Genomic DNA, 24,172 nt, shown 5'->3' with positions numbered 1-24,172 from the left:
TCCCCCAAGTACGAACCATCCTGGCGTCCATCCCCGATAGCGTCTCTCTTTTGCCGTACCTCGTTCACACAACATGTATGTTATTAGTGCCTATAGTCTTCTGATTATCTGGTTGATTTTGTAACGTGGTGCACAACAATTTGGTGATCCCGACTGAAATAGACATGTCATCACCTCCAAATCTCCGTATTTCTCTAACACCCATCACATTCAAACAAAACAATAATGCTGCTTGCGTCCATCTTTCACCTCTTTGACACCCCGATCTCTCCATATGGTTCACACAAGTCTCAGCTCAATTCGCCCTCCGTGGAATCATAGAGGAACATACAATGTATTATCACGTTCTAGCCGTGCTTCCAGCAGAGATAGCACCAGACTTGCGCGATATACTGAAGACCTGACGACACTGAACCCTACACTCAATTGCGCATTACACTCATTAAACGTCGCAGTTTATCAGAACTTAAAAGACTGGAACAGCTACTCAGCGAAGAGTCACTGAACGAGTCCACCCCATCTCAACTTTTACGGAGGCTTTATAATATCATTGGCGACCGCAACATAGATGACGTTTTATTCAACCAACTCTTTCTGAAATGCCTACCCAACAAGTACAAACCATCCTGGCGTCCATCCCCGATAGCGCCTCTCTAGCTGGACCGACCAGCAGTGCAGACAAAATGCTCGAAATCCAACTGTGTTCCGCCAACGTCTCCTCCGTAAACACCTCAGATTCGGTGTCCGCCCTTCACGATCGACTCGATCAGTTGGCTAATCAGGTCGCAGCTATTCGTATAAACCGACATCAACCGTTTCGTCGTGCGCCTTTTCGTTCACGTTTAATTTCTCGGTCACATTCATCCTCCCGAGGACAAGCATTTTGTTGGTACCACTATACGTTCGGACATAGAGCCTGGAAGTGCTCACAACCATGTTCTTTCCGACCAAGTCATCCGGCTCCTCAGTCATCATCGGGAAACTCACGGGCCGAACTATAGAAGCGAGCAAAGTTCTAAGTCCAATTCATATAACTTGTCACCTTACAATCGTCGACAAACCCTCGGGTCTCAATTTTCTGGTAGACACTGGGGCTGACATCAGCATTATACCCGTGACTGCCGCTTCCTACAAACCCATTGCTTCTTCTTTCACACTAATGGCCGCGAATGGTTCTCCAATTAAGACTTACGGACAGCGCACTCTACGACTAAACATTGGGTTACACCGCGATTTTCCGTGAATCTTCTTAATTGCTGACGTCCAGCATCCCATTATCGGCGCAAATTTCCTCACGCATTTCAACCTTTTGGTGGACATGAGTCAAAAACGTATTACTGACGCAAATACTCAACCGTCCAAAGAAGACCCCGGCTGACGATGTCAAGGGCCTTCCTATGATCCAAGAGTAGTAAGTGTATAATTCTGGTCTGTCTGCCAGTTGCTGACGAAACCGAATACGTATGTGGCAATTTCGCGAGGTGAGTCCTAATACACATACTGGTGTGTTCCTCCGATCGTCTAACTGAGATTTGATCTCCACAACACCTTACGACAATACCTTACTTGAAAAAATAAATAACCTTACTTAAATAACTTCAAATTTACCCAGGTATGAGCAGTCGATCGAAGTTTCGGCATCGGAATTATCTTGGCTAAGTTGTCTGCTGGTACAGAGCTGTCACGAAAACCATATAAGAGCGGCCAAATGTAGTGGTGGTAACCAGGTGGATAGAACACGAGTTCAAGAAAGGATTCGCAGGGAGCTTGTGCAATAAAATTCAGATAAGGGAGAGCATGGGCAACTTTGAAGCCCGCCCACAAAAACTGACAGTTTTCAATACTGTGAAGAATAAATGCAAATGAATAACCTAACGCTCTTTGGCTGGCCAATTAGCCGAATACGTACCATCAACCTTGGTGAGGTTTCTGAAGTCTACGAAAAACAGTGATGACACCAGCAAGCAATACCATTCATGCTTGTTTGTCTCGGAGTTTGGTTGAGGGAGTTGATCGATGGAAAAGACATCGAAAATCCCCGTTGAAGTGGACTTCCGTAACTCCCCAAAACGTTCACAAATTTCCACCCCCAGTTCAACCTATCCCAAGCAGAAACCATAGTCCTTCACTGGAATTCACGTTAGACAAACCTCACAAAAAAGAGAAGTGACAGCGACGGCGAACGATTAATCGTGCACCTAACAGCCACTTCGTAAGATGAATCGTGAAATGGACTTTTAAGATGTTCGGTAGCAGTTGTAATGTGAAGGTTCTTTCTCGATTTCATGAAGCGTTTAGTCGTACATCACAGAAGGACTTCTGCAGCAAGCAGACCCGTAGTAAACAGTTGCGAAACGGTCATCCGGTCTCCGTGGAACGGAAAGCACCGAAACCTCCACTTAACGAATTCAAGTGCACCTGTATTTCACCATCGGGACTCATTGTATGAAGCGACATCAACGAGGCGGAGAATCCTTAAAAGATCAGGAGTGGAACTCAACTAACAGAATCGTTGTGTTTCTTTGTAGGATGGGGCTTACGCAGTACATAACCAGATTTATCAAGTAGTTGATCCAGTCTATTGCTGTTTTTACACTCACTTTGAATATTTTTAGGTTTGTTTTTAGACTCCCAGTGACTTAAAATTCCCTAAATTTTGTTTTTCCGAATAGGACATTTGCCAAAATAAGTGAGAATTGTTCGTAAAAAATATGTCTGGCTCACTTCAGCCAAAAGACGAAACGGTTACACGTTTCGATCCCCACTATGTCGTGTCGTGAGTTGATGTACTACATACATGTATTAAAGTCAAAGCTATCCCTCATAGAAAAAGCTACGTGAGCGACACAGCACACTTGAGGGATTCTTTCGATGAGAGGTGGTAGTCAACCTTATGAGTAGTTAATTATGCTCAAAAACCACTTAATAACGGATGTTTCCCGTACTTTGTTACTTAATCCGAATAACGTTTCAGCGAGTGCTCCGATATTCGACCGCGTCGATTGCTTTCTACTCTCTACTCTACACATAGTGAGAAAACAAACACTAACCATGATATTTTGGCTTTACCTCTAGCTGCAACGCCCAAATCAATCAACTTTACCTCACTGATGGGGAAAAACAATGAGACCAGAATCAGTCGAATTGTGGGTTGATCAGGTCTGTTGTCTAACTCAGAGGCGACCGGATAGCTCGTCAAGTTCTATTCTAGGCGCAGGTTAGGTCAAAATGTCAGTATATTCCTAAAGAAAGCTAATGGTGTGAATGGCTCGGTTACCAGTGTTTTACTTCGAATATGGTGTGAAGTCGATCGCTTTTAGTACTATGGCTGAAGAAGAAAGGGAGTGCTAACCAAATCATCTCAATGCATCGACGGTGCTCGATGTTTGAAATTCCCCAAGACTTCATTTAATTTACTCACGTACGTGCTCCAACACGTACTTCACACAAGTATACATGAGTTCGGGTGAATGGAGTTTGCTATCATTTACCGGTAACTGCAAAATGCGTACTGTGACGTTCTGGGTACCGTGCGTTATGCTTCGCTTTGTTGTCGGATACTAAGCTTTTCCCTGCTACTGTCAGATGAAGAAATTATGCTTCAGTAGGCAATCAGCTTGCACTTAAACAAGGTTAGAGTAGAGTAATTTCCTAAACACTGTAGTATCTGTCTCGTTTTGTTCAGTTCAGCGAGAGAATAGCCTCCGGTGCTTAAGCAGCACTCTAAGTCCATAGTAAAAATGGCGCGTATAAGAGGCGGCCCACAGTCGATGGGGAAACCTCTTAATGTATGGGTATTTCTCAAGTTTCGCAGAGTCCCTGTGATGAAGATGTCTTCTTCATAGAAACGTTAGTTCGACGATTTTGAATAAAAGGTGCACGGGTCTGGATACTTAAAGATAAAGGACCTGATATATTCAATAAATTCAAGCCTTTACTGATGAAACATTTGCATAAAACGTCATCACTCGCGCCAGCAGCCAAATATAAGGCATTCCCGTAGGCCGTGGTCGCAATGCGGCCAACTGAGTAATCCAGCTTCTTCGTGTTCTCCCTTTCACTCACTCTTCTTTAATTATGAGTACCATTTTTTCTAGGTTTCTAGTGGATGTATTAGCATCACTTCAGCTCACTTCACATATTTCTGCTTTAGCGGGACGGACGCCATTATAATATCAACCTTATGTACAAATTGGGACCACAGCACAGACCACTTACTACCACTACCTGGGCAGTCTGATGTTGCGTCAACCTGAAGTTGAGTCACATGAGTCACATGCACTCAGCACCAGTCTTGTGATCCTCCCCCGAACGGGGAAGCACCCCAAGTAAGCCCGGAAGTTTGGTGTTATTTCCACCGAAACATCTCTAGAGGAAAAAAACTGACCGAACAGGGAACAGTCATTTCATTATTGGCTTCAGTGAACATACTACTTACCCAGAGCGAATTTTTGACTGTCACGTTAAACGGCTGAATTCATCGACATCAGTAGACTGTTCGTGAAAGCAGCTGGTTTAGACTACTGTTCGGCCTAGGAGGCACAAACCACGCGTGCACTCTAAACTAAAGAAACCGAAGCCGGAGCGTAGGAAGAGACAACGCACGATAGCTCAGCGTTCAACACGCAATCAATTCGTTGTTTTGTTGAACTACAACTTTCTGAAACAATTGGTTCCTATCCGAGTTTAGCTACGTGACACAAGACCTACTCACTCGGACTAAACTAGATGGTGGGCGCAGACGATCGCCGTATGGTGGTAGTGTCTCAGTCGCAGAAATATAAAAGTAATTCATCTGGAGCGGACAGTCCTATGGAACTATAGTACATCGGGGTTTTGAACAAGATACCGCTCGTAGCGGTCACGCACTAAATCATGCCTCACAAACAACAATTCCTGTCTAACTTGCAACCTTAGCCGATAACATGTACACTAAACTTTCCCATCCGAGGATACCACCTGCATCACGCGCCAGGCTTACGACATTCAACCACATCAGGTCAAGCAAGTTGTATGAATGTCCGTGCGACTATCAAATTCCTCTCTTCACATTGCACACAATAACACAGGCATGCAACTCGCCCCAGCACACACACACACACGGGCGCACAGGGCAGGAAGTAAACCGAGCCCCACAGATAACTACGGAACACGTGTAGCAGCTATACTGCAGAGCAAACACGTCCCGCGGGCGGAACTGCACTCAGAAACTCCCGGGGCATGCAACTCGCCCCAGCACACACACACACACGGGCGCACAGGGCAGGAAGTAAACCGAGCCCCACAGATAACTACGGAACACGTGTAGCAGCTATACTGCAGAGCAAACACGTCCCGCGGGCGGAACTGCACTCAGAAACTCCCGGCAGTTGTCCTCAAACGATAAGTCACCTTTTTTTTTTTAGCTTATTTCCGTTTTGCATTGTGTTAATTTTTATCAAGGTGCACCTAACTATTGTAACCATCACCATCCCAGTAAAACAGACGGCTGTTAGCACTCTTCACCTGATAGGTTAATTGTGACTACGCTTACACCAGAGCACTACCACGCCACACAGTTACAATACAGAATTTACCAGTCACCTCTCCTACAAATAAACATTTTCCACGCCCCAGTATTCAAACGAGGACGGAAATGCATCGTTTTGCCGATAGGGACTACCGCTGGAATTTGGTCCATTCAGAAGCTGGGATTTCCGTTATCCAGTGGATCTACGAAATTCATAGCTTCGTGACACATGAATGACCATCCAACGATCCATTCACTATAGGGAGGAATATGCATTCCAGTCGACGCAGTTCCAAGTGTGCGCCAAAAATTAAGCCAAACTACCCTTATTTTTCGCAGAGCGAAACAGGTACCGAGAGGTCTTTGCTCTTCATTCGCTGTTCGAGTGGCGGTCTTCAGATCCCTTGGTATTTACCCACACCCGGATGACTGAAAACAGCTAAGTTGTTTCTTTAGTTTTCAACCGCGCTGTAATTCTTCTCCTGCTTATACTTTGCAGATTCACATTAGTCAAGCAGTAGCCTGTAATCTAGTTTGACTGAGCCGAATGCTTTGGATCCATTTCTGAGACAAAAAAAATTCGTTTCTAATGAGCTGTTATCAGACGACTTGGATTACTGTAGCCGAATTAACAGCCACACATGTGGTTCATCACCCAGTGATTCAATCCACTCTCCAGAGTACATCGCACGACTCTGCGCAATACGCACAAGCCACGAGAATCACCGCTAAAACGCGCACCGCCGGTAACCAGTAGAGCCATCAAAGAGTTCAGAAACCTTATGAGTAGCGTCTTCCCCATGAATAGAAGGGCTAAACTTGGCGTTCGAACATCCAGACTCCCTGAGCCAATAAAAAAATCAGTTGTCGCGTTAAGCAGTGCTAGCATTTTTTACCTATGAAGTGATCCCTGTTGAGAGACAGCTAACTAACTAAACCATCGGACGTTGTCGATTTTTGAGCGGCTTGTAGCGATCTAATTGTGAATTTTGCAGGACCAAGACAAGGCGGACCTCCAGGGCGAACAACTCAGGAGCAGTTAAGCATGGCCACCTGCGTTTACACGAAAAGTCGAAAATCGAGTGGGAGATACGAGCCATTTGGAAGGATTTACGCTCTTTTTAGAGCAGCGCATCGCTTTGACTATGGGAGAGTTAGGCCTTATATGCGTTGATCGCCCAAATGAAACTTCCCTTACCAAAAACTTGTCCTAGTGTCTATTCGGCGAATGCATAGAAAAGCAGCCAGACGACCCCGATTGCAGGAGTAATTTTGGAGAAAAGCGACAACCACTTCAGGCTCGCTGACATTCCTTAAAATCAAGTCTAAGTTTAGGTTTTCCTTGCTTTTTCTACTAGGATCTGCAGAACGGTTGGGATGCAACAACCCCAAGCTCGCAAAACAGACATGCTCTCATTCTAATAAGCATTTGTTCACACATCAACCTGGGGCTACGAAGCAAACCAGCCCAGTGTAGGCTAATGCTACTTTGCGAAGTAGCCAAAATACACCATCTTTATTGGTTGTTGATCAGGTGGCTGTTGATCTGCTCGCCGAGCTTGGCAATTGACTTGCAAGCGTTTCGTCACCATAAGAGGAAATATCATCACTGCGCAGTTGGGTGGGTACCTCCAGTTCGCCTGCCAGCGTCTATATAGCATTTATCTTCTAACGTGATTGGCTAGTTGGGTGGCAGCGCTTTACCTACAATATCTCTGTCCGTTCACATCTTAGAGACAAACAGTACGCTCCAAAAAATGCATGTAGCCCGCCAACCACTTCGTTAGCGTTACACGTTCGTAAGCGGATCTGTGACATTACCTTGTGCCGTCAAAGCAAAGTTGCTGAAGCTTAGTAAGGTGGTTATAACATAGGTGCCAATCGCCTGCGTTGGAACGCCGGTGATCTCAACGCACTGCGTTTTTCTTTTTGAAATCATACCACCGGTCACTAATTGATTCCGAATACATAAAAGCTTACTTATTCTGCTGCTGAAATGAGCCTATGGAGTCATCGTCCTCGAACGCATTTCGCAGCCAATTACATGTGGATGCTGTCCAACAAACTAACCGACAGCTTATGAGAATTATACGCGTGCTAGGGACGAAAGAGCCGATATAGCTGGTTGTTAGCTTGTGACACCAAAGGAAATCTATGTTTGTGTGTTTTCTGTTTTGAAAAAATAAAGTCGGAAGGAAAGACAATGTTAACGCAGGTTTTAACGTATTAGGGATCCATCCAAGACGAGTTGGATGCTGAAGGCTTCGGAAACTATAGCATCGAGACTACGTACATTTTTAGCATAACATTCCAAACCAATCATGTCCTTCAATGGTCGAGGTGACAAGCGGCTCTGATGGTTGCCCGGAGTGCCAAGGAATAAGGCTGTCACGATCCAGAGTGATAATGACTGCACTGTGATTTAGATCATATCGGTCTGGTTTAATGCTTCCACGTGAAAGTGAGCTTGGACGAAACTATCAGGAAGTTTAGAATGGTTGCGACCTATGTTATACCTGCTTTGTTGTAAGTCAGAGAAAATGAGTTAAAAGGAATTTATTAGGTATCACAAGCAATAGCGGATTCTCGGAAAGCGGCCATATGAGGTAAACGGCAAGAGAACATTTAACTCCCTACTTATGCATGTTAGTGAGTGACGACAGATGTGCTGTTTTGTGTCAAATGTTGCCTGCCTGTTGCCTCACAGGCTCGACTGAAAAATAAAATGTAATTCATTCTCTTTAGGCGTCTATGAAGATCTGACGGGCGTATAAACGGTATGGGACTGTTGCATTTCTAAATATTTATTTATGCCCGGTTGAACTGAGACGACTCAGAAGTAGGTTGGAATAATTCGAACTTTTACGGTGGCGCGGTCCTCGTGATAGACTGGATGGATTACGTAATCGCCAGCTGGAGTTTTCTTTATAGCCATCCGTTGAGCGGGACCACAGAGCTGCTGGATGGCGGTTGGGACCAGCGGTTTTTCCGGCACCAAACAATGTCTGTTGGTAACCTGGTGACGGCTCACCACAATCGCAGTTATCAGTAACGCTACGGAAGGGCCAGGCTCTACCAGACAGCGTACAACGCAGAGGTAATCCACCGGAATAAGTAGTACTTTGTGGATCGGGGGTGCTAGGAGAACGTGTAGCTTTGGAAGCGGAAAAGTTTGGTAGATCAACATCCTGGACAGTGTATTTGGGGGAAACTGGAGACATTTGCAAAGCGACCACAGTGTCCATTGTCTTGTTAAAGGTAGAAGCTAAATCTCGAAATTCCGCAGCAACTGAGATTGCATCTTGACGTGTGTAATGATAGAGGCGAGGTAGCCAATATCGGATAGCAGTGTGGCACCTGGTACCCGGGGGATGGGTTTCCAGCTTTACGGCAAGCCAATGCACCAGCCGAATGGATGGAAACAAACGCCAAAGCGGCAGAAAGTGAAAGTGTTCTGATTCATGTGTTAGCGGTAGCATGCTTTCGATAAGGTTGACCAGTGACCACAAACCAACATACACGTACTGAATTGCCATGAAATCATGTATAAAGCCTGGACGATAATGTGAGGACAAACTATCCGCATCGTATTCATCCTCCAGTGCACCAGTCAGCTTTACATAATGTCCTAACAAATCTCTGTCGATGTCAGCCTGCACGTTGACGACAGCACAGGCTACCAAAGCCAGTGTTAACGGGCACTCGTTGACAGGTGCCAGGCTACGTTTGAGAGACCACTGCGCGCGACAAAATGCAAGGGTGACTGCAAATCCAAAAATCCAATCTTGATCGCGGAAATTCGTTTGGACAGTAAGGCCCAGCAACGAACTCAGCACACGGTCCGCTTGTTCATGACTTGTATCTATGGTAATGGCACTCACCGGAATACCCAGACTTACCATTTTGTCACCACGGGGTAGATATTCCGTAACATGAGGACACAGACCAATCAGTTTCTCACACCCTCCCAAGTGACGCTCAAATCCAAGCAAAAGGCAATAGTGAATCACACGAATGGGAAGGACGAGCTCTTGTGCAGATGCTTTTTCTGAAACATAACCGGATTCTGGTCCAAAAAGCACATAGGGACCGTAAAGTGGTTGGAATATTGAGGTCGAAATTCTCCCCTCCTGATAAGCCCGCTGGAACCGAGCAGGCCATCCAGCAGTAAAATCCACTCGCTCCACACTTGGAATCATTACACCGGAGAGTAAGGCAAGTATATCTTTTTCATCGAATGATTCCGGATTGGTCTCGGTATCCAACTTACGGTATACGCTTAAATTTTCGTTGACATTCTGCTCATTAAAGCTCAGTTCAGGCAGCTGCAGTTTTGTTGCTACAAATTGACTGTGCCGTTCCAGGTGGTAGATAAAGTCCGGAATACAATCAGCCAGCTGTTGAATAAATAAGTTCCTGTGTTGTTCTGGGTAAGCCTTAATCAGAAGTTCGACAGGTTCAGTGGATTTCGCATCAAACTGATTGAGCCAACCGTGAATTACGAAAAATCGATGTTCTTTCGGATGCCTGGATGTGTCTGCATCCAGGAGTTTCCTTTGTTGTTCAGGTGGAAGCCGAGATCGAGGCATTGCCTGGCTTCCCATCAATAAAGCCAGTAATATACGATGGCGAGGCGCTATCGAGTTGAGTATTGAGTTTTTCCAATCGAATACGTGAGCTGATAGGAATGGTCGACCACTTGGTGCTTCGGAAGATGGAGCGTCAACTGGTTCGAAATCGAGGTAATGCAAGGGAATAAATGAGTGCAAAGAATCGGCAGTTGGCGTGTCGTCTGACAAGTGGGTCGAAGAAACCATCATGTAATAATCCGAACACGATCCAATTACCGGACACTTAAGCTTCGCCGAGAGAGCAGCCGTAGCACGCAGAGCAGAGTTAGGGACCACTGTGAAATGTACTCGGAGTTCACGTAGCACAGTAATAAGTATGTGTTTGGCAAGGGAAAAAGACCATGACTTGTCTTCTGTCCAAGATGAGTTGTCAGCACTTTCAGCAATCTCCTTCAGCTCTCGAGAGATCCTAAGCAGCTTCGAATCCAGGCGCTTACCCTAGAAAGCAAAGGAGGAGAAATATCGGTGTCAATGGGACAGTGTGTACGTATCTTGTAAGAATTCATTGCCTTAGCTGGGACAGGAGTATACAGCCATGCTTGGGGCGAAAAATTACATCTCAGTGGCACCGATAAATATGAATGCAAGAAATACCTGCATCGTGAAACGGGCACACCACGGTATGACCCAAATTGGGTATGGTATGGTATGACACCGGCGAAAACGCAATGGCTGAGTGGTGAAGGGTCAAGTGGACAAAAGGTTGTAGTCGACCATTAAAGGCTACCACCAAGAGTCGTGCACCTGTTCGATGAGACAGATCTAACGAAATTTTCGACCAGGCGACAAGGCTTGCTTGCGAAGAAATGGCTAGTTAAGATGCTAAGTGTCAGAACATACACCTAGCAGGAGTCGTAAATCCTAAAAAATTCAACCTTTCAGGTTAGGAACAGTGATTGAGCTGTGAATGAAATAGGGACGCGTAAGTGCCGTATGTGAGATATTGTTGCGTAGAGAATTGAACGAATGAATGGTGAAAATCTGGTTCATTGAGTTACACAACTAACAAAGCTGACGTTGTTCCATAATGTTCACAGTGCATTTGTAATCCAAAGTAGACTAATTTCTGCAAAGGGTATTTATTATATTATAGATTACTGACTACTGACCCCCCTCCCACAAAACATTCAAGTCCCACACAGGTGACTTCAGTTGGGGTAGGCTGATCAAATGTAGCGAAAGGGTACGATAATTAAAGTTAACCAAGTTGTTCCAGTATGCTTTGGGTTAGAAATAGGAACAAGTAATTCAACTATTCCTTGAGTTTTCACAGAACATTACCCAGCAGCATACCGATCAACGTGAAACACTGTGCAGTTTAGGATGGCAAGCTACACTTCAACCCAAGACTTTGGTTCACAGCGTGCTTATAGGAGCTATGCAATTTCCGCGCATCAGTATATTCAAATTCAGTGTATCAGCTGAAAACCGTGTACTATGGGTTCATTAGTTACTGCTGCCACAATTTCGATCACCGGAAGGTGGGATGTACAGCTAAGCCTTGCAGGCAATGGCATGTTCGGTTAGTTTGGAAACGGGGTAGCTACGCATTGAAGGCGATAACTTTGATACACGAGCGCCATTGATTGCGCGATTGGACAATTTCGGCCAGTGTCAATAACTATTGGTGAGATGAGTCCCGGGGTCCCCATCCAGGGAGGCGGTAGTTGTCGAAAAGACTCATTTACTCGTTAGTGCTTCCACACTTCGTTGTCAGGTTACACGCTGTCCACCTCTCGGTCACTTCCACTGAGCACAGGGCTTGATAAAAAGAGCTCTACGAAGCATACAGTTTTCTTGCATGAGTACATATCCCAACCGGCGCAGCCTGAGAGCGTGATTAATTCATCTATTGCGGGAGAGTTCCTTCTTCCTAAGATCATCCTAGCATTACTAATCCGATGTTCCCATCAGACCTGACCGATCCTGCGGAGACACCCATGGTCAAACACTGACATCTTCCGTATGTCCTGTGCGCGTGGAGGGTGTCTCGGATCCATAAAGCAGTATGGATCGTAGCACCGCAATGTAAATTTTGCCCTTGACAGACAAACTGATGTCACGTCGGCACCATGGATGTCGGATGTTGGCAAAAGCTGATTTGATATTTTGATTCTATAAGAAATCACATCTCCAACCGAGCTTATACAACTTCTCAGGTAAACAAATTTATCTTTCACGTCAATTGGCTCGTTTGGAAGCGTGAGGTTTGGGTTTGACCTCACTCAGTATTGTAGCAGCGCTTTAAAGTTTTCAGGTGTGAAGCGCATGCCAGACCGTACGGGAGAACCAATAAGGTCATTTAAACTGATTTGCATTTTTGAAGGATGTGAACCACAGAGAGGAGTCTGCATACTCAATGACTATGAGTGAACCTCTCGGGAGTATTTCGACTCCCGAGGCTTCACAGGCAGGCAGAGAAATCTCAATCAACACGTGAATAGCAAAGTTGAAGGGGAAAGGCGAGATACGACGACCTTGCCTTACACCACTGGATGTATTGAACTACGGCGAAAGCTTGTCGTACACTCGTGGGCGCTCACAGGAGTTCACTTAAGGTGCTGTTATAAGGGATAACTCTGACCGCCAGACACCGCGATCGACAGAATCAAAAACATCTTTCAAATAAAGAAAAACAACCAACTTCGGACATCTAAGGGAGTGGCACTGTTCAAGATCTTGTCTCAAGGTAGAGATATGGTCGATGCATCCTCGACCAGGGCGAAACCCAGCTTGATTCTCACGAATCTGTCTCTATCGATAATCGGCCAACCTGTATAAAATAGTGCCAGAGAGCCCCTTAAATGCGACAGATACCAAGATGATGTCTCGATGATTTTCGCGTGACGTTCGAGGAGAGCCAATTCACTGGCATTGTTCAAAAAGACCCTGCCACCCTTGAAGATTGCGGGAGTCAGACCATCCGGAGCAAATGCCTTGTTGCGTAACAGGATTGATATCTCACGCTGCTTCATTTTTACACACTATTTGTTAGGTGCCATGCTGCAATACGACCTCACATGGTAACGCTCCACTAAACCGCATCAATTGAAATAGCTCATGGACTTAGAATAGAGCCATGGATTAAAAGATATAATATGCGTTTTCCGTATTTAAAGGCTCGTAGTTTGGAGACACAAGTCGTCCGATGCGATAGCGTCACAACTGGCCTTCAGTGAGTTGGTCAGAAACGTAATCGAACCCCCGTACGACTGTGCGACTCATTTCCAGGTGCTTGTCAATGGTGATAGGTTTATGTGCATTTTCTGAAGAATGGTGTAATAGGGGACCAAGACATTGGAAGACTACAAAAAGTTTTGTCAGAAGATGACATAGCGTCGTTTGGTTGTGAAAGAACTGTTGTACAACGCGAGGATCCGAATGCTTAGCAGTGAGAAAATCGTTGACCACTGATAAGTCGAAAAGAAAAGAAAAAACCTGAGGCAGAGACATATGTAAGGTTTCATCACCTGCAAAGGACAGGCACCATCTTATGCCAACAAGATGCCATCATTGAGAGCAAGGTAAAGAGCCTAGTCGATCGGTCAATCCTCCAGCGCTAACAGTATGCAACGTATCCTTTCTTTGATAACCGTAACGGGCAGCTCCTGGCGGCCGCTGTACGATTAACCTCATTTTTAACAGAATCAAGTCATCATTCAAGCCAGTAAGAGTAAGTTGGCTAGCGGACGTCTTCGTTTGCCGCGCTCATGTGCGTGCGAAACGTATAGCGTTTGGCTTAATCAAAACTGCTGCTGGAAGGTAACTTAGTGCTCTGGTGATAGAACGTTGAGCTCGAATATCAAAAGTGAGGGACAGTAATGAAAATTGAGTATTATGTTTAAAAAGATTACAAGATTAGGTGCACCCTATGAATAGTAATACAATGTAAAAATGAAGTACGTCGAACTGGGGAAACTTATCGGTTTGTTAGGTCCTTGTGATGTGCGAAGAGAGGCCGGACGTGTGGAGTGTTCTCTTGGCGATATTAGCGCCACACTTGTTCTTCGTTTCGTGGCCTGATCTTTGTTGACGCTAGATCAAAGGACGGATGTGGCGTGCAGTTGAAGTGCACGGTGTTGGTGTGAGCATGCCTGCGTGGTATGTGACGCGCACGTGTGGAATGTTGAGTGTCGTGTGTTTATTGTGTTGATTGACCAAGTTATGTCTTTATATACATCTAATGGACCGTGAAAAATAGCAATGTGAAATCACATTGATCCCTTAACGGGTTCACGGAATCTATTGTCGGCCAAAGGTCCTATTCGCTGGCACGATGTTGATGCGTGGTTGCAAGGCAGACAAAACAAAGTGTGGATAGTGGGTCCAGGTGTGGAATTGCTTGGAGGGGTAAATTAACGGAAGGGTAGCCGCTACAATTACTGTGAAATCTAGATGCCCGAGTAAGATACACCTAATCCATATTTATATTTGAACTGCTAACATATCTGCTTGGATTAGCATGAACGTATCCGAATGCTGTAGCGAGCCGCGGAACAGCTTACTTTCAAAGATCGGCGAACAACCTTGTTGTTGGACAACTTCAACGACCACGTTGACATCCAATCGAGCCAGATGAAGTTGCATCACTTGCATCCACACAATAGGGAAACTGTAGCTGTCCGATGCTGGAGTTATAGATTTCGTTAATCTGTTGATGTCGAGTTTTATTATGCACCTCACAAATACATGAATGAACGTGCAAACTTTGGTGAACGTGTTAAGGAGGTGAGCTGAAGTTGCTTATTTTCAGAGGCAATGGAATAGGTTGGGTTTATAGCACCTGAACGGTCTTTGCGGACTAGACCAGTAAGTCCGTTTCCCAAACTAGGGAGCCGAACTATTTGAAATAGAAGAAATAAATGAAACAGACGACGATTTGACGGGCTTTTAACGAAGAACTCGGAAAAATATATCAACATTGGCAAACCAACCACGACTTATTTTCAGGGCAAGACAGCATAATGGAAATGAATGATTCTGCACAGCTTACAAAACACATCGATAGAGCGAGAACATCACGACTGGTGGATGGTTCTGGGTATTCGGCTATAGTGAAACCAGGTGAGCCCAAGGTGGGACAGAGCCGGTCCTGCACTGGCAAAGGTTTCTCAACAGCCTTGTCAAGGGTGTGTTACGTCAGTAACCCAGATGTATACCACTTGGAATCAGGGATGACATAACAATACCTGTTTCATGGAGGTCACACTTTGTTGGCTCATCTGCCGCTCATTCCTACACATCCACGTATGCCTTGGAGTGTAAACGTATATCCGTTGGATTATGAAGATCACCTGTAATAAGTGGATATCGCTATCAAACCCAATTAACTGCATTCCCGACATTAAAGTCAACTGAGAGTGTGTCAAACATAATTATTGTGCATTTCACAGGCAAAGGTTAATCGCCTAGCTGACTGGTGAGAAACGACTTCGACCACTGGCTATGTAGGATTTCTTGAAGTCTTCCAAAATGCAATAACTTCCTGGTTAGAGATGAAGCTAGCGATCCCCAAGAGCAGGGTTCAACAAGTCACCCCTCAATTGTAAGTTGACATATTACAACAAAAAAGTCTGCAAACATATTAAGGAAAAAATTAAGCATTAAGATCGAAATATAAGTTGATACTAGAGCACGAACCAACTGAAAGCAATGGGACGAATAAGTCATAAATGAATTTTCCGCAAACTGTTCTACCCGTTTGCAATGTTTATCCCATTTACTAGACTCTGGTTACAGAAAGCGAGATGGCTCAGTAGTTAAAACGCGACTTTGCTGACCGGAAGATTCGTGGTTCGAACCCGACCTCTGCATCTCCACTTACCCTGGCTAGGCTTGGGAGTGGCACTATTCTAGCCCTCGTGCTTCCTTCGAGTGGTATGGCGGTAGGCACCGAAAGGGTGTTGTAGCTGAACGATTCTAGTTGCAAGCAAGTATTTCGCTGCCCGAGCAGAACACAAAACCCATACTCCAGAAACAGAAGCTGGTCATGAAAGATTATTGGTGAGAGGAAATGGCTGAATTCGTGCTCCTAAAAAGATTGACATAGGCTTCACATTAAGGCGGCTCTTTGAATATTAGGCGTATCCTGATTTCGAATATGGATCTCAGCACACACAATCCAAACAAGACAGCCATTGGAATGGACCTGAACCCACAGCTTCCCGCTTACTGGCGGGCGTCCTACCAAACTAACTATTACGGACGCTTTCCCACGTCGCGCATGCGCACTTGAGTTCAGAATGATTCACCACACCACTGATTGGATGTACTGAGGAGGTATAGGTCACAGAAAATGCGACCCATTGGAGGCGCATCATGAGCGGGATTCGTACCTCTACTATTGGCCATACGAAACTTTCCCTACTGTTATTGAAAAAGCTGCAATCCTTCGTTCTAACTACCTGGCATTCAACAACAAAAAGGTTGCCGGACTGTTCCAGAACACCCCTACGAGACCTCTCCGAAATAAATGAAACCGCCCACTCTAGGGAAGCGCTACAGCACTGTCAGCATTCTCTTCAGCAAATAGCTATAAGCAGCGGATATGGTATGTTTGTTTTTATGCCTAACACTCACACAGCACACCAGCCTGGGCTGAAGCAAATGATATGGTGAACCAGCACTTATAGTCATAATTTCTAATCCAGGCAACAAAAATACGCAACCGAATGGAAACGTTTTTTTCAACAGAAAGAGCAGGACTGAACATGCTATGACGGTGTGCTCGACGTTGTCTAAATGCACAATTTGTCGATAATACATCCGATCGAACGCAAACAATCAAAACATGGAAGGGACTACATGAACCAGTTGGCTGCTTGTTTGGTATCCAGGTCAACGACAGTATGGAGCCACGCATTCGTGGGCGTGAAATGTGGTCGGCGATACGGTTAAAGAACTCTCGGGTAGACAGCTCACTGATAAGTCAACAGAAAAAAAAATTTTCATCTGATCCGAACATTCGTGTGAATACCCGAATCAGGAATTTCTCTAGGAAACTGCATTGCTAAATTAATGCGACTCCTAATTCCACTCGATGACCCTCGTAGGTCAGTGACACCGCATGAGGTTAGAATTACAGGGTAAGATAAATTTCTTTATAAGTCCTTGGAATTTAATATAGAAAAGTTTCGAGCAATTTCAAATGCTGAATCTGTAGTCTGGAATTTCGTGCCGAAAAACTACGCTCTATCTTATGGATCATGGAAGGACAGGTTTCGATCCTCCATTCAAAGGGCGTTTTTAAATGGTTGCCCCTCCTTGTTCTGATAATCCTTGCATTTTATGAAAAGGATGCTATACAAGGTCGTAACTACTTTACCCACCGTTTGGAAATATCCAATGAAAGCAATCATCATTATCAGACAAAATTAGTACTTCACTCGCAAATTTTGTAGAAAATGGTTAACGCTTACCCGCAGCCACAAGTTTCTGAGCAAAAACTTTTCAGAAAGGTTAATGTAATCGAAAGCAGACGACAACGGACAAATTAATGGGAAATCAAATGTGATCAAGCCACCTCGAGGACAACCAGGTCTGTTTCACATAACCCGCGCTAGCTTTTAGAAACACAGAGAAGGTTTAGAAATCGATGGGCCCAAAACTTACGGACCGTAAGCCGTTAAAAACCAGTGAATACAGCGGTGGGGTCCTTCAAGAAGCGGCACGTGAGAAGTCCTGTGGTCTCATTATTTTTGAGAGGTAATGTAAACCTTACACTGATAATGAGCAACACTGGCTGAGCCATCTTTTTAACTGATTTAAACGAGTTTTTTTCACATCTGAGGTGTGAGAACATGACGTGACCGTCTAAGAACCTAAACCAAACGGGTTTTATCGGGTGATTGGTACACAATAGTTTGAAGCATCCTTGACATTGGTCATACAAACTGGAAGGGCCACCATTGAACTTACGCCTCATTGTACAATTAATGATTCACTGCACTGCATTCAAGTCATGGAAAGGCCCCTTTGTACGGTTAGTTCAGTTGTCAAATGTACTTGTCAGAGGTAACCAGTAGGGTTAACGGTTGGCTTTCTAACGATATAACACAGTTCTTACTCTGAGCAGCGTTCGCATTTCCTGATTCCTGAAAGACGTGGTTCCCGCTGAGAGGTAGTCTTTTTTGGGAAGTCCGAAAACTTGGTAAAAAGCGAAATTCGCGGGAACGGGACAGTGATCACTTTAAAAGGAGGCTCTTGTCCGCGGGACCGAGTCAATAAGAAAGACTACGTACACCATTAATCTTTTTAGACACTTACAGACTTCCCTGTGTCGAGTAGAAATCGGTCGGAATCAGTAATCCAGGGATGTGTTACGATTCGGGAAGTAGAAGAACTACGGAAAATAGCAAGTTGACCAAATGCGAGGTTAACAGAAGTTGTCAAAATTGCAAATCAAGAGGGGCACGTCCCCACAAAAAAACCTTTGAGCGAAATTGGGACTCGCAGCCAAGAAAAACTAGGAAATTACATAATAAGAGCGACACTCAAAGTCTTAATATTAATCACTATTGGTTTTTGAGCTGCACCAGTTTTCGTTTTTACTTGTCGTGAACGCGCATTCGGTGTGGCCGAAACCTGCCGCCACCTCACTCCCCATTTTATACAACCCACGTGGATACATTCATGGTCAGAATATCGAATTCGCTTGTTCCATTTTGGATACGATAATCCAGTTTGGGTTGTTAGTCTACGACACTATCTAATAAATATGAGAGTGAGTAGTCATCATCATCATCGACCCTGAGTAGTGCTCAGGGTTACCTGGAGTTGATTGCATTTTCCAGGCATTACTCCGAACTCACCATTCTGGTGACGCCGTTTTGTTAGAGCTGATCAGTTTACGGAAATTGCTAACATCCTAACCTAAAAGAATTCATGAAGTGTCGCTGAGTGGTCTACTCATTCTGGATGCTACATTTCAAGCGCTACGAAGGCTTCCTGAATTACCAAACTTCACCAGGTGAGTTACGCGAAAGTTAAGGCAATAGAGAATACTGACTTACATATTTCTCATGAAATGTATACTGATGGAAGTGAGTAATCGAGGGTCGTGAAGACTCCAGTAACTAAGCCAAATGAATCAATGTAGTTGTAAGCGTTAAATCAAACTCTAGCATGTATCAATCGCCCACAAAGAGCTTGGTCCATAAAATGATGGCACATCACTGGTACGTACCACCCGGGTCACTGATTAGCTTTTCTGTGGCCATCCAATGATAAGTTTGAAAGACCAACAAAGCCAACTAACAACTAGTTCCCAAGGAACTTCCCTGGGAAACGAAAAATGTATACGAAACTAGTGTCACTGAAATCTTACGAACGAGCCACACAGATAAATCACCGGAAGAATATAACAGTGCAATCTACCGGAATGAAGCAAAACGGGCTTTGATTAGATACCACGCAAACCAAGATGTGACATCGGAATCTACCTGTTGTTTGATCAAAGTTACTCGTGGTAACCAACACAAAAACCACATCCAGAGAATCATGTGATTCCTTGCCGAGTTGTTTCCTATTCGAAAGCTAGTGCTCAAGGTATGTACCGCCGTGAGAACAGTTTGATGTGCGCAGTTACTGCCGAGCGAAGCTTCGTCGTGCGTTCTCTATTCTATGGGAGTTTAAACTATTTGGCAGGAAACTAGGTCATCAGGAAAAAAACACCTCGTCAATCGAGCGAAAAACGATGAGATAAACTGTCTTGAACAACAGTGTATGGCATAGGTGTTCATCCACACTCCTTATTTCATGCCACACACTGAAACAGCTGAAAGTTTCACGTGGCAACTGGATGGGTTATTCTTAAGTCAGCTAATGTACCTGCATGTATGAAATAAATGAACCCGAAACATTTGGAACGTTTGGAAAACGGCATGCGTCCTCTGCGTCTGATTTCTAATCCCAAATTTAATTTCCAGTTTTACAGTGAGAGAGTTAAACAGAGAGCTCAAGAACATTAGAGATCTTGATGAGATAGCACGTGTGCTATGCTACTTTCTTCGTAATGTGTCACACTTATTCAGTTCGGTCCGTGGAAGTAAAGTGCTCCGATCGCAACATCTTAATGCCCTGTCTTTCCAAGAGGGGAGGGGCAGAAAACTACCTTGAAATGACTCTCACGTTATCAGCTCATTAGAATTAGTCGCCAAAATATTTCCGTTCACCATATGAAACCCTTCAACAACAAGAGAGGAGTATGTACACGAACAAACCAGGAGAAATTCCATCTACGTTGCACCAATCAAGTTTTGCAATCTCCTGAAGAATCTCAAAAACATTAACAATCCAGAAGCATTGTAGAATGCAGTGGAATCCGAGGGTATTCATGTGAAGTTAATTAGACTGTTGAAATAATGCTGCGCGGCTTATATACAGCAGAGTCGTTAAATTTCGATTGGTCATCTTGGGTCAGAAGTGCCTATCCACACTCAGGTTCAAGTGGTCTTCAGTTACTACTGTAAGACAAACAACCCCCTTACTCATGACTCATCCGAAACTGAAACCAACGGTGGACTGACGAATTTCTGATCCCCATGAACTGCCCCCCCCCATTTACAGATTATGCATTTCTGCACGTCAGTTAGGTGAAATGCGTTGAAGGCACCAGCGTTTGCCACACCCGTACTTTATTCGCTGCTCTCAACATCGTTCAGCTTCCTGGTTGATTGGGTAGCGGACTACACTGTAGACGAGTGCCACCGAGTGGATGTACACTCAAGTCTGTCAAAAGTACTACCATTCAAATGCACTAGTTCGTCAAATGTACTCAGTTTTGTATGTCCCAACCGCATCGGTAATGGGAATTTCACCATAGAATGCACCATACTGAGAAATGCAGCCGGTCCTAATGTGTACCAGTTTTCCACCGGACCACATCAGGTCCACATAAAAGCAAGTAGCACCCTGAGTTTCATGGTGTGCAACAATCTTAAGAAAAATATTTTTTCGCTACTGGATTACTAGTATGATCCCAACTTGATTTCGTGCGTTTTGCAGCCGTCTGACGATGCCAGTCACAACAAACCGCAAGGTACTGTTGCTTCAACATTTCGAATGCTGTTGTTTGTAACCAGGTCTGTTTTTAACACTTCTGGAACGCACTCCCATCGATCAGAGAGATGAATTAGTAATAAATAGGAGTTCTGCTTGCAGATGTTCAATCCAACTAGTATTCAGATGTTCCGGACATTCTATAGTTTTGAAAATCACGTGAGAGAGGTTGTTTCAAGTGAAATTATAAACTCAGATTGCGAAGAGCAACGGTTTTGGAAATGTCTCTGACAGACAAATATCTGATTCTAGTAGAATACTAGTTCTCTCGAGGGGTACTGCTTTTAACTAGACTATCCGAGGCGGTCGAAATGTCTTTCTTGAGTAGATTTGTAATACACCTTTGTTTCTTTGGTGTTTGGTACATGGGAAACAACTTTGAAGCATCTGGAGAGATGTGACAAGCTCCTAATGGCGGACAAGGAGCGCCACAAAACTAATAATGTGATAGGACGAATTTAAAGTTAAACAATACCTAGCTCCTCAAAACTGAGACCATCCTCTGAAAGCTTCGAAAACAGTTTATGAAGCATTGCAACGGGCCCGTCTTTGTGAAGAATACCGTTTTCGGTGAAGGTATCTGTACTTGATCTTCTCGCCTTTTTCGAAACTGCGTACAAGTTTCGCATGCGAAGTGACTACGTTATGAGGTTAGTCAGGCAGTAATGCAGACTCAGCACCAAGGTCTTTTAGTAACAGCTGGATAGATAATCGACCACTACCACTTTACACCGTGCAATTGCAACATTTTGCTTGAATGTTATTACAACTATCAGTCGTGAATCTATCTAATCTTATTATCTTTGAGCGTTATTGTTCTTCAATACTTTAATGCAGTGCAAATATGCTGTGGGGCTTAGATATAGGTTTCAAGCTCACGAAGCTTACACGAATCCGCAGACCGTAATCAATGTTCTCATGGGTTTTCTGCCACTAAATGATATTTCGGGTGTAGGATTTACTCCCATCTAGGGAAGAATTTCACGACCGTCTCAACAACATTTCAGTTCTCATCATAAAAACTACCGCATTCACAGGTCCTCTATTGGACAGTAACCGAGATAACCAACTCAAATAGTCCTGGAATGTCTCTATACCGTCCAATACACTTTCAACAAAGTCCGATTAATCGCGTTGGCCTTATACAACACATGCACCTCGTACCCGTATCTTGACTCAGAGCTGAATCTTGCGTTCATGATGGTCTTCCATTGAATGTGCAGCACAAATGCTGCCCGATGTTCCAGTTGGCACGATATTCTGGATATCGAAGTACATTTTTGGCATTATAGCGTTCCTGAAAACTCTTCGACAACCCACGACGAATTTCGTTTATCAGGTAAGCGAAACCAAACTTATGCTCTAATTGAACCCAAGGTGTACACAAGTGTTGAAATACACATGTACTCACTGGAATAACGTAGTGTTATAATAAATAAATAAATGGTTCGGCTGTAACACCCACTCGGTGCCTAGCTGCCATGCCACCCGAAGAAGGACAAGCCAAACTTATGCTCTAATTGAACCCAAGGTGTACACAAGTGTTGAAATACACATGTACTCACTGGAATAACGTAGTGTTATAATAAATAAATAAATGGTTCGGCTGTAACACCCACTCGGTGCCTAGCTGCCATGCCACCCGAAGGAAGGACAAGGGCTGGGATACTGCCAGGTTGCCCAAGCCTAGATAGGGGAAGTCGAGAAACAGAGGTCGGGATTGGACCACGGACCTTCCTCCAACCAATTGAGCGATTGTGCCATCTCGTAGTGTTATGCAATGAAAAGATACTTTGATATCTCGACTGTCATGCCAACTGAAACATAAAACGGCCTTTCTGAAGCACATGCAGTTGAGGAATACCAAGGACGAGGGATTCGGCTGATTCTTCCCCGAAACCGAATTTTGCGGATGAGTGCATTTGTTCCCTACCCAAGACTTCCAGCCGGAGCTATCGAAGTGCAAAGCGGGATCGAGAAAATTCCTTCTCTCCATGGAAGCGTTATCTTTTTCAAGGCACCGGATACAGACAAGCAACATGGCTAGTAACTATGTAGGCCATTCTGCTAATAGTGGCTATATGGGATTCATATGTGGGAACTTTATTCTGAAACCATATATAAATCAATCGACTGAATGAAAATATCGCATTTATGAAGTAAGATACTAATTCGAAATTTTGACAGCTGGCTGCCGATATATGCGACTGGTTTGATACACTCAAAACAATCCGAGCAGACCAATATGCGGAAAATGTTTCGATGAAAAACTGTTTACCTCATAAAAAACACTCACGAACATGTGCCTACAGAGGGTCCATTGGAAAGTATAGAGCCAATGGAACCAAACGAAATGCGGCGTTGACCATACACTCCACAAGCGGAGTGGACTTACTCGTTTATCATTTCCACCGGAGAATACGAAGTATGGAATTATTCCGCATTCATTGAAAGCACACAAAATACGTTTGATGGACAGATAGAGACCAACCGCTTCCAAGTCACCAGGATTTTTAAGTCTATCTTTCAGACAACCCACGAAATCATTTGCATTAATGACGATCTTCGTATCTCGTAAGTGGAACGGACGAAAATTGTCGCGGTTTTTTTTCAGGATTGTAGTCAATCCGGGAATAGGCATTGTAACAGACCGTTAATTCGCTAAAGTGGAAAAAATGCTTCACATGAGAGTTAGGAAGACGGTTAAAACCATCATCAGGACAAGAAGCCTCGGTTAAAATTTAAGTGATTTTGGTCATTGGTCAGCCTTCGCGATTGTGGCTGAAACTTTGAATCTCCCGATTGGGTGGATGTATCGATGAACACATTTTAAAGAATACGCGTCCGTGAAACCTGAACTGAGACAGCTGGACAGCAAAATTCATCATCATCTTCATCGTCATCGACAGCATGATATCAGTGTTCAACACCGATGCTTCACTGCCGTACAACCACCACTTATTTGATAGCCCTA

At 44.3% G+C, this 24,172-nt stretch overlaps 1 protein-coding gene across 1 annotated transcript in view; it reads left to right on the top strand.

The window, feature by feature from the left end:
• Positions 1-2,711: 2,711 nt before the first annotated feature.
• T265_09948 (hypothetical protein) overlaps positions 2,712-24,172 on the top strand; it is a gene marked incomplete at both ends in the record, with an annotated part of 46,658 nt that continues 25,197 nt past the window's right edge. The window contains one exon of the mRNA XM_009176178.1: positions 2,712-2,776. Within this exon, the coding sequence (XP_009174442.1) occupies positions 2,712-2,776 (65 nt within the window). The remainder of the gene's footprint in view (positions 2,777-24,172) is intronic.

The sequence above is a fragment of the Opisthorchis viverrini genome (genome assembly GCF_000715545.1).
Source record: "Opisthorchis viverrini unplaced genomic scaffold opera_v5_331, whole genome shotgun sequence".
NCBI classification, from domain to species: domain Eukaryota; kingdom Metazoa; phylum Platyhelminthes; class Trematoda; order Opisthorchiida; family Opisthorchiidae; genus Opisthorchis; species Opisthorchis viverrini.
Note: the sequence above shows the minus strand (reverse complement) of the source record. Positions and strands in the feature narration are given on the sequence as shown.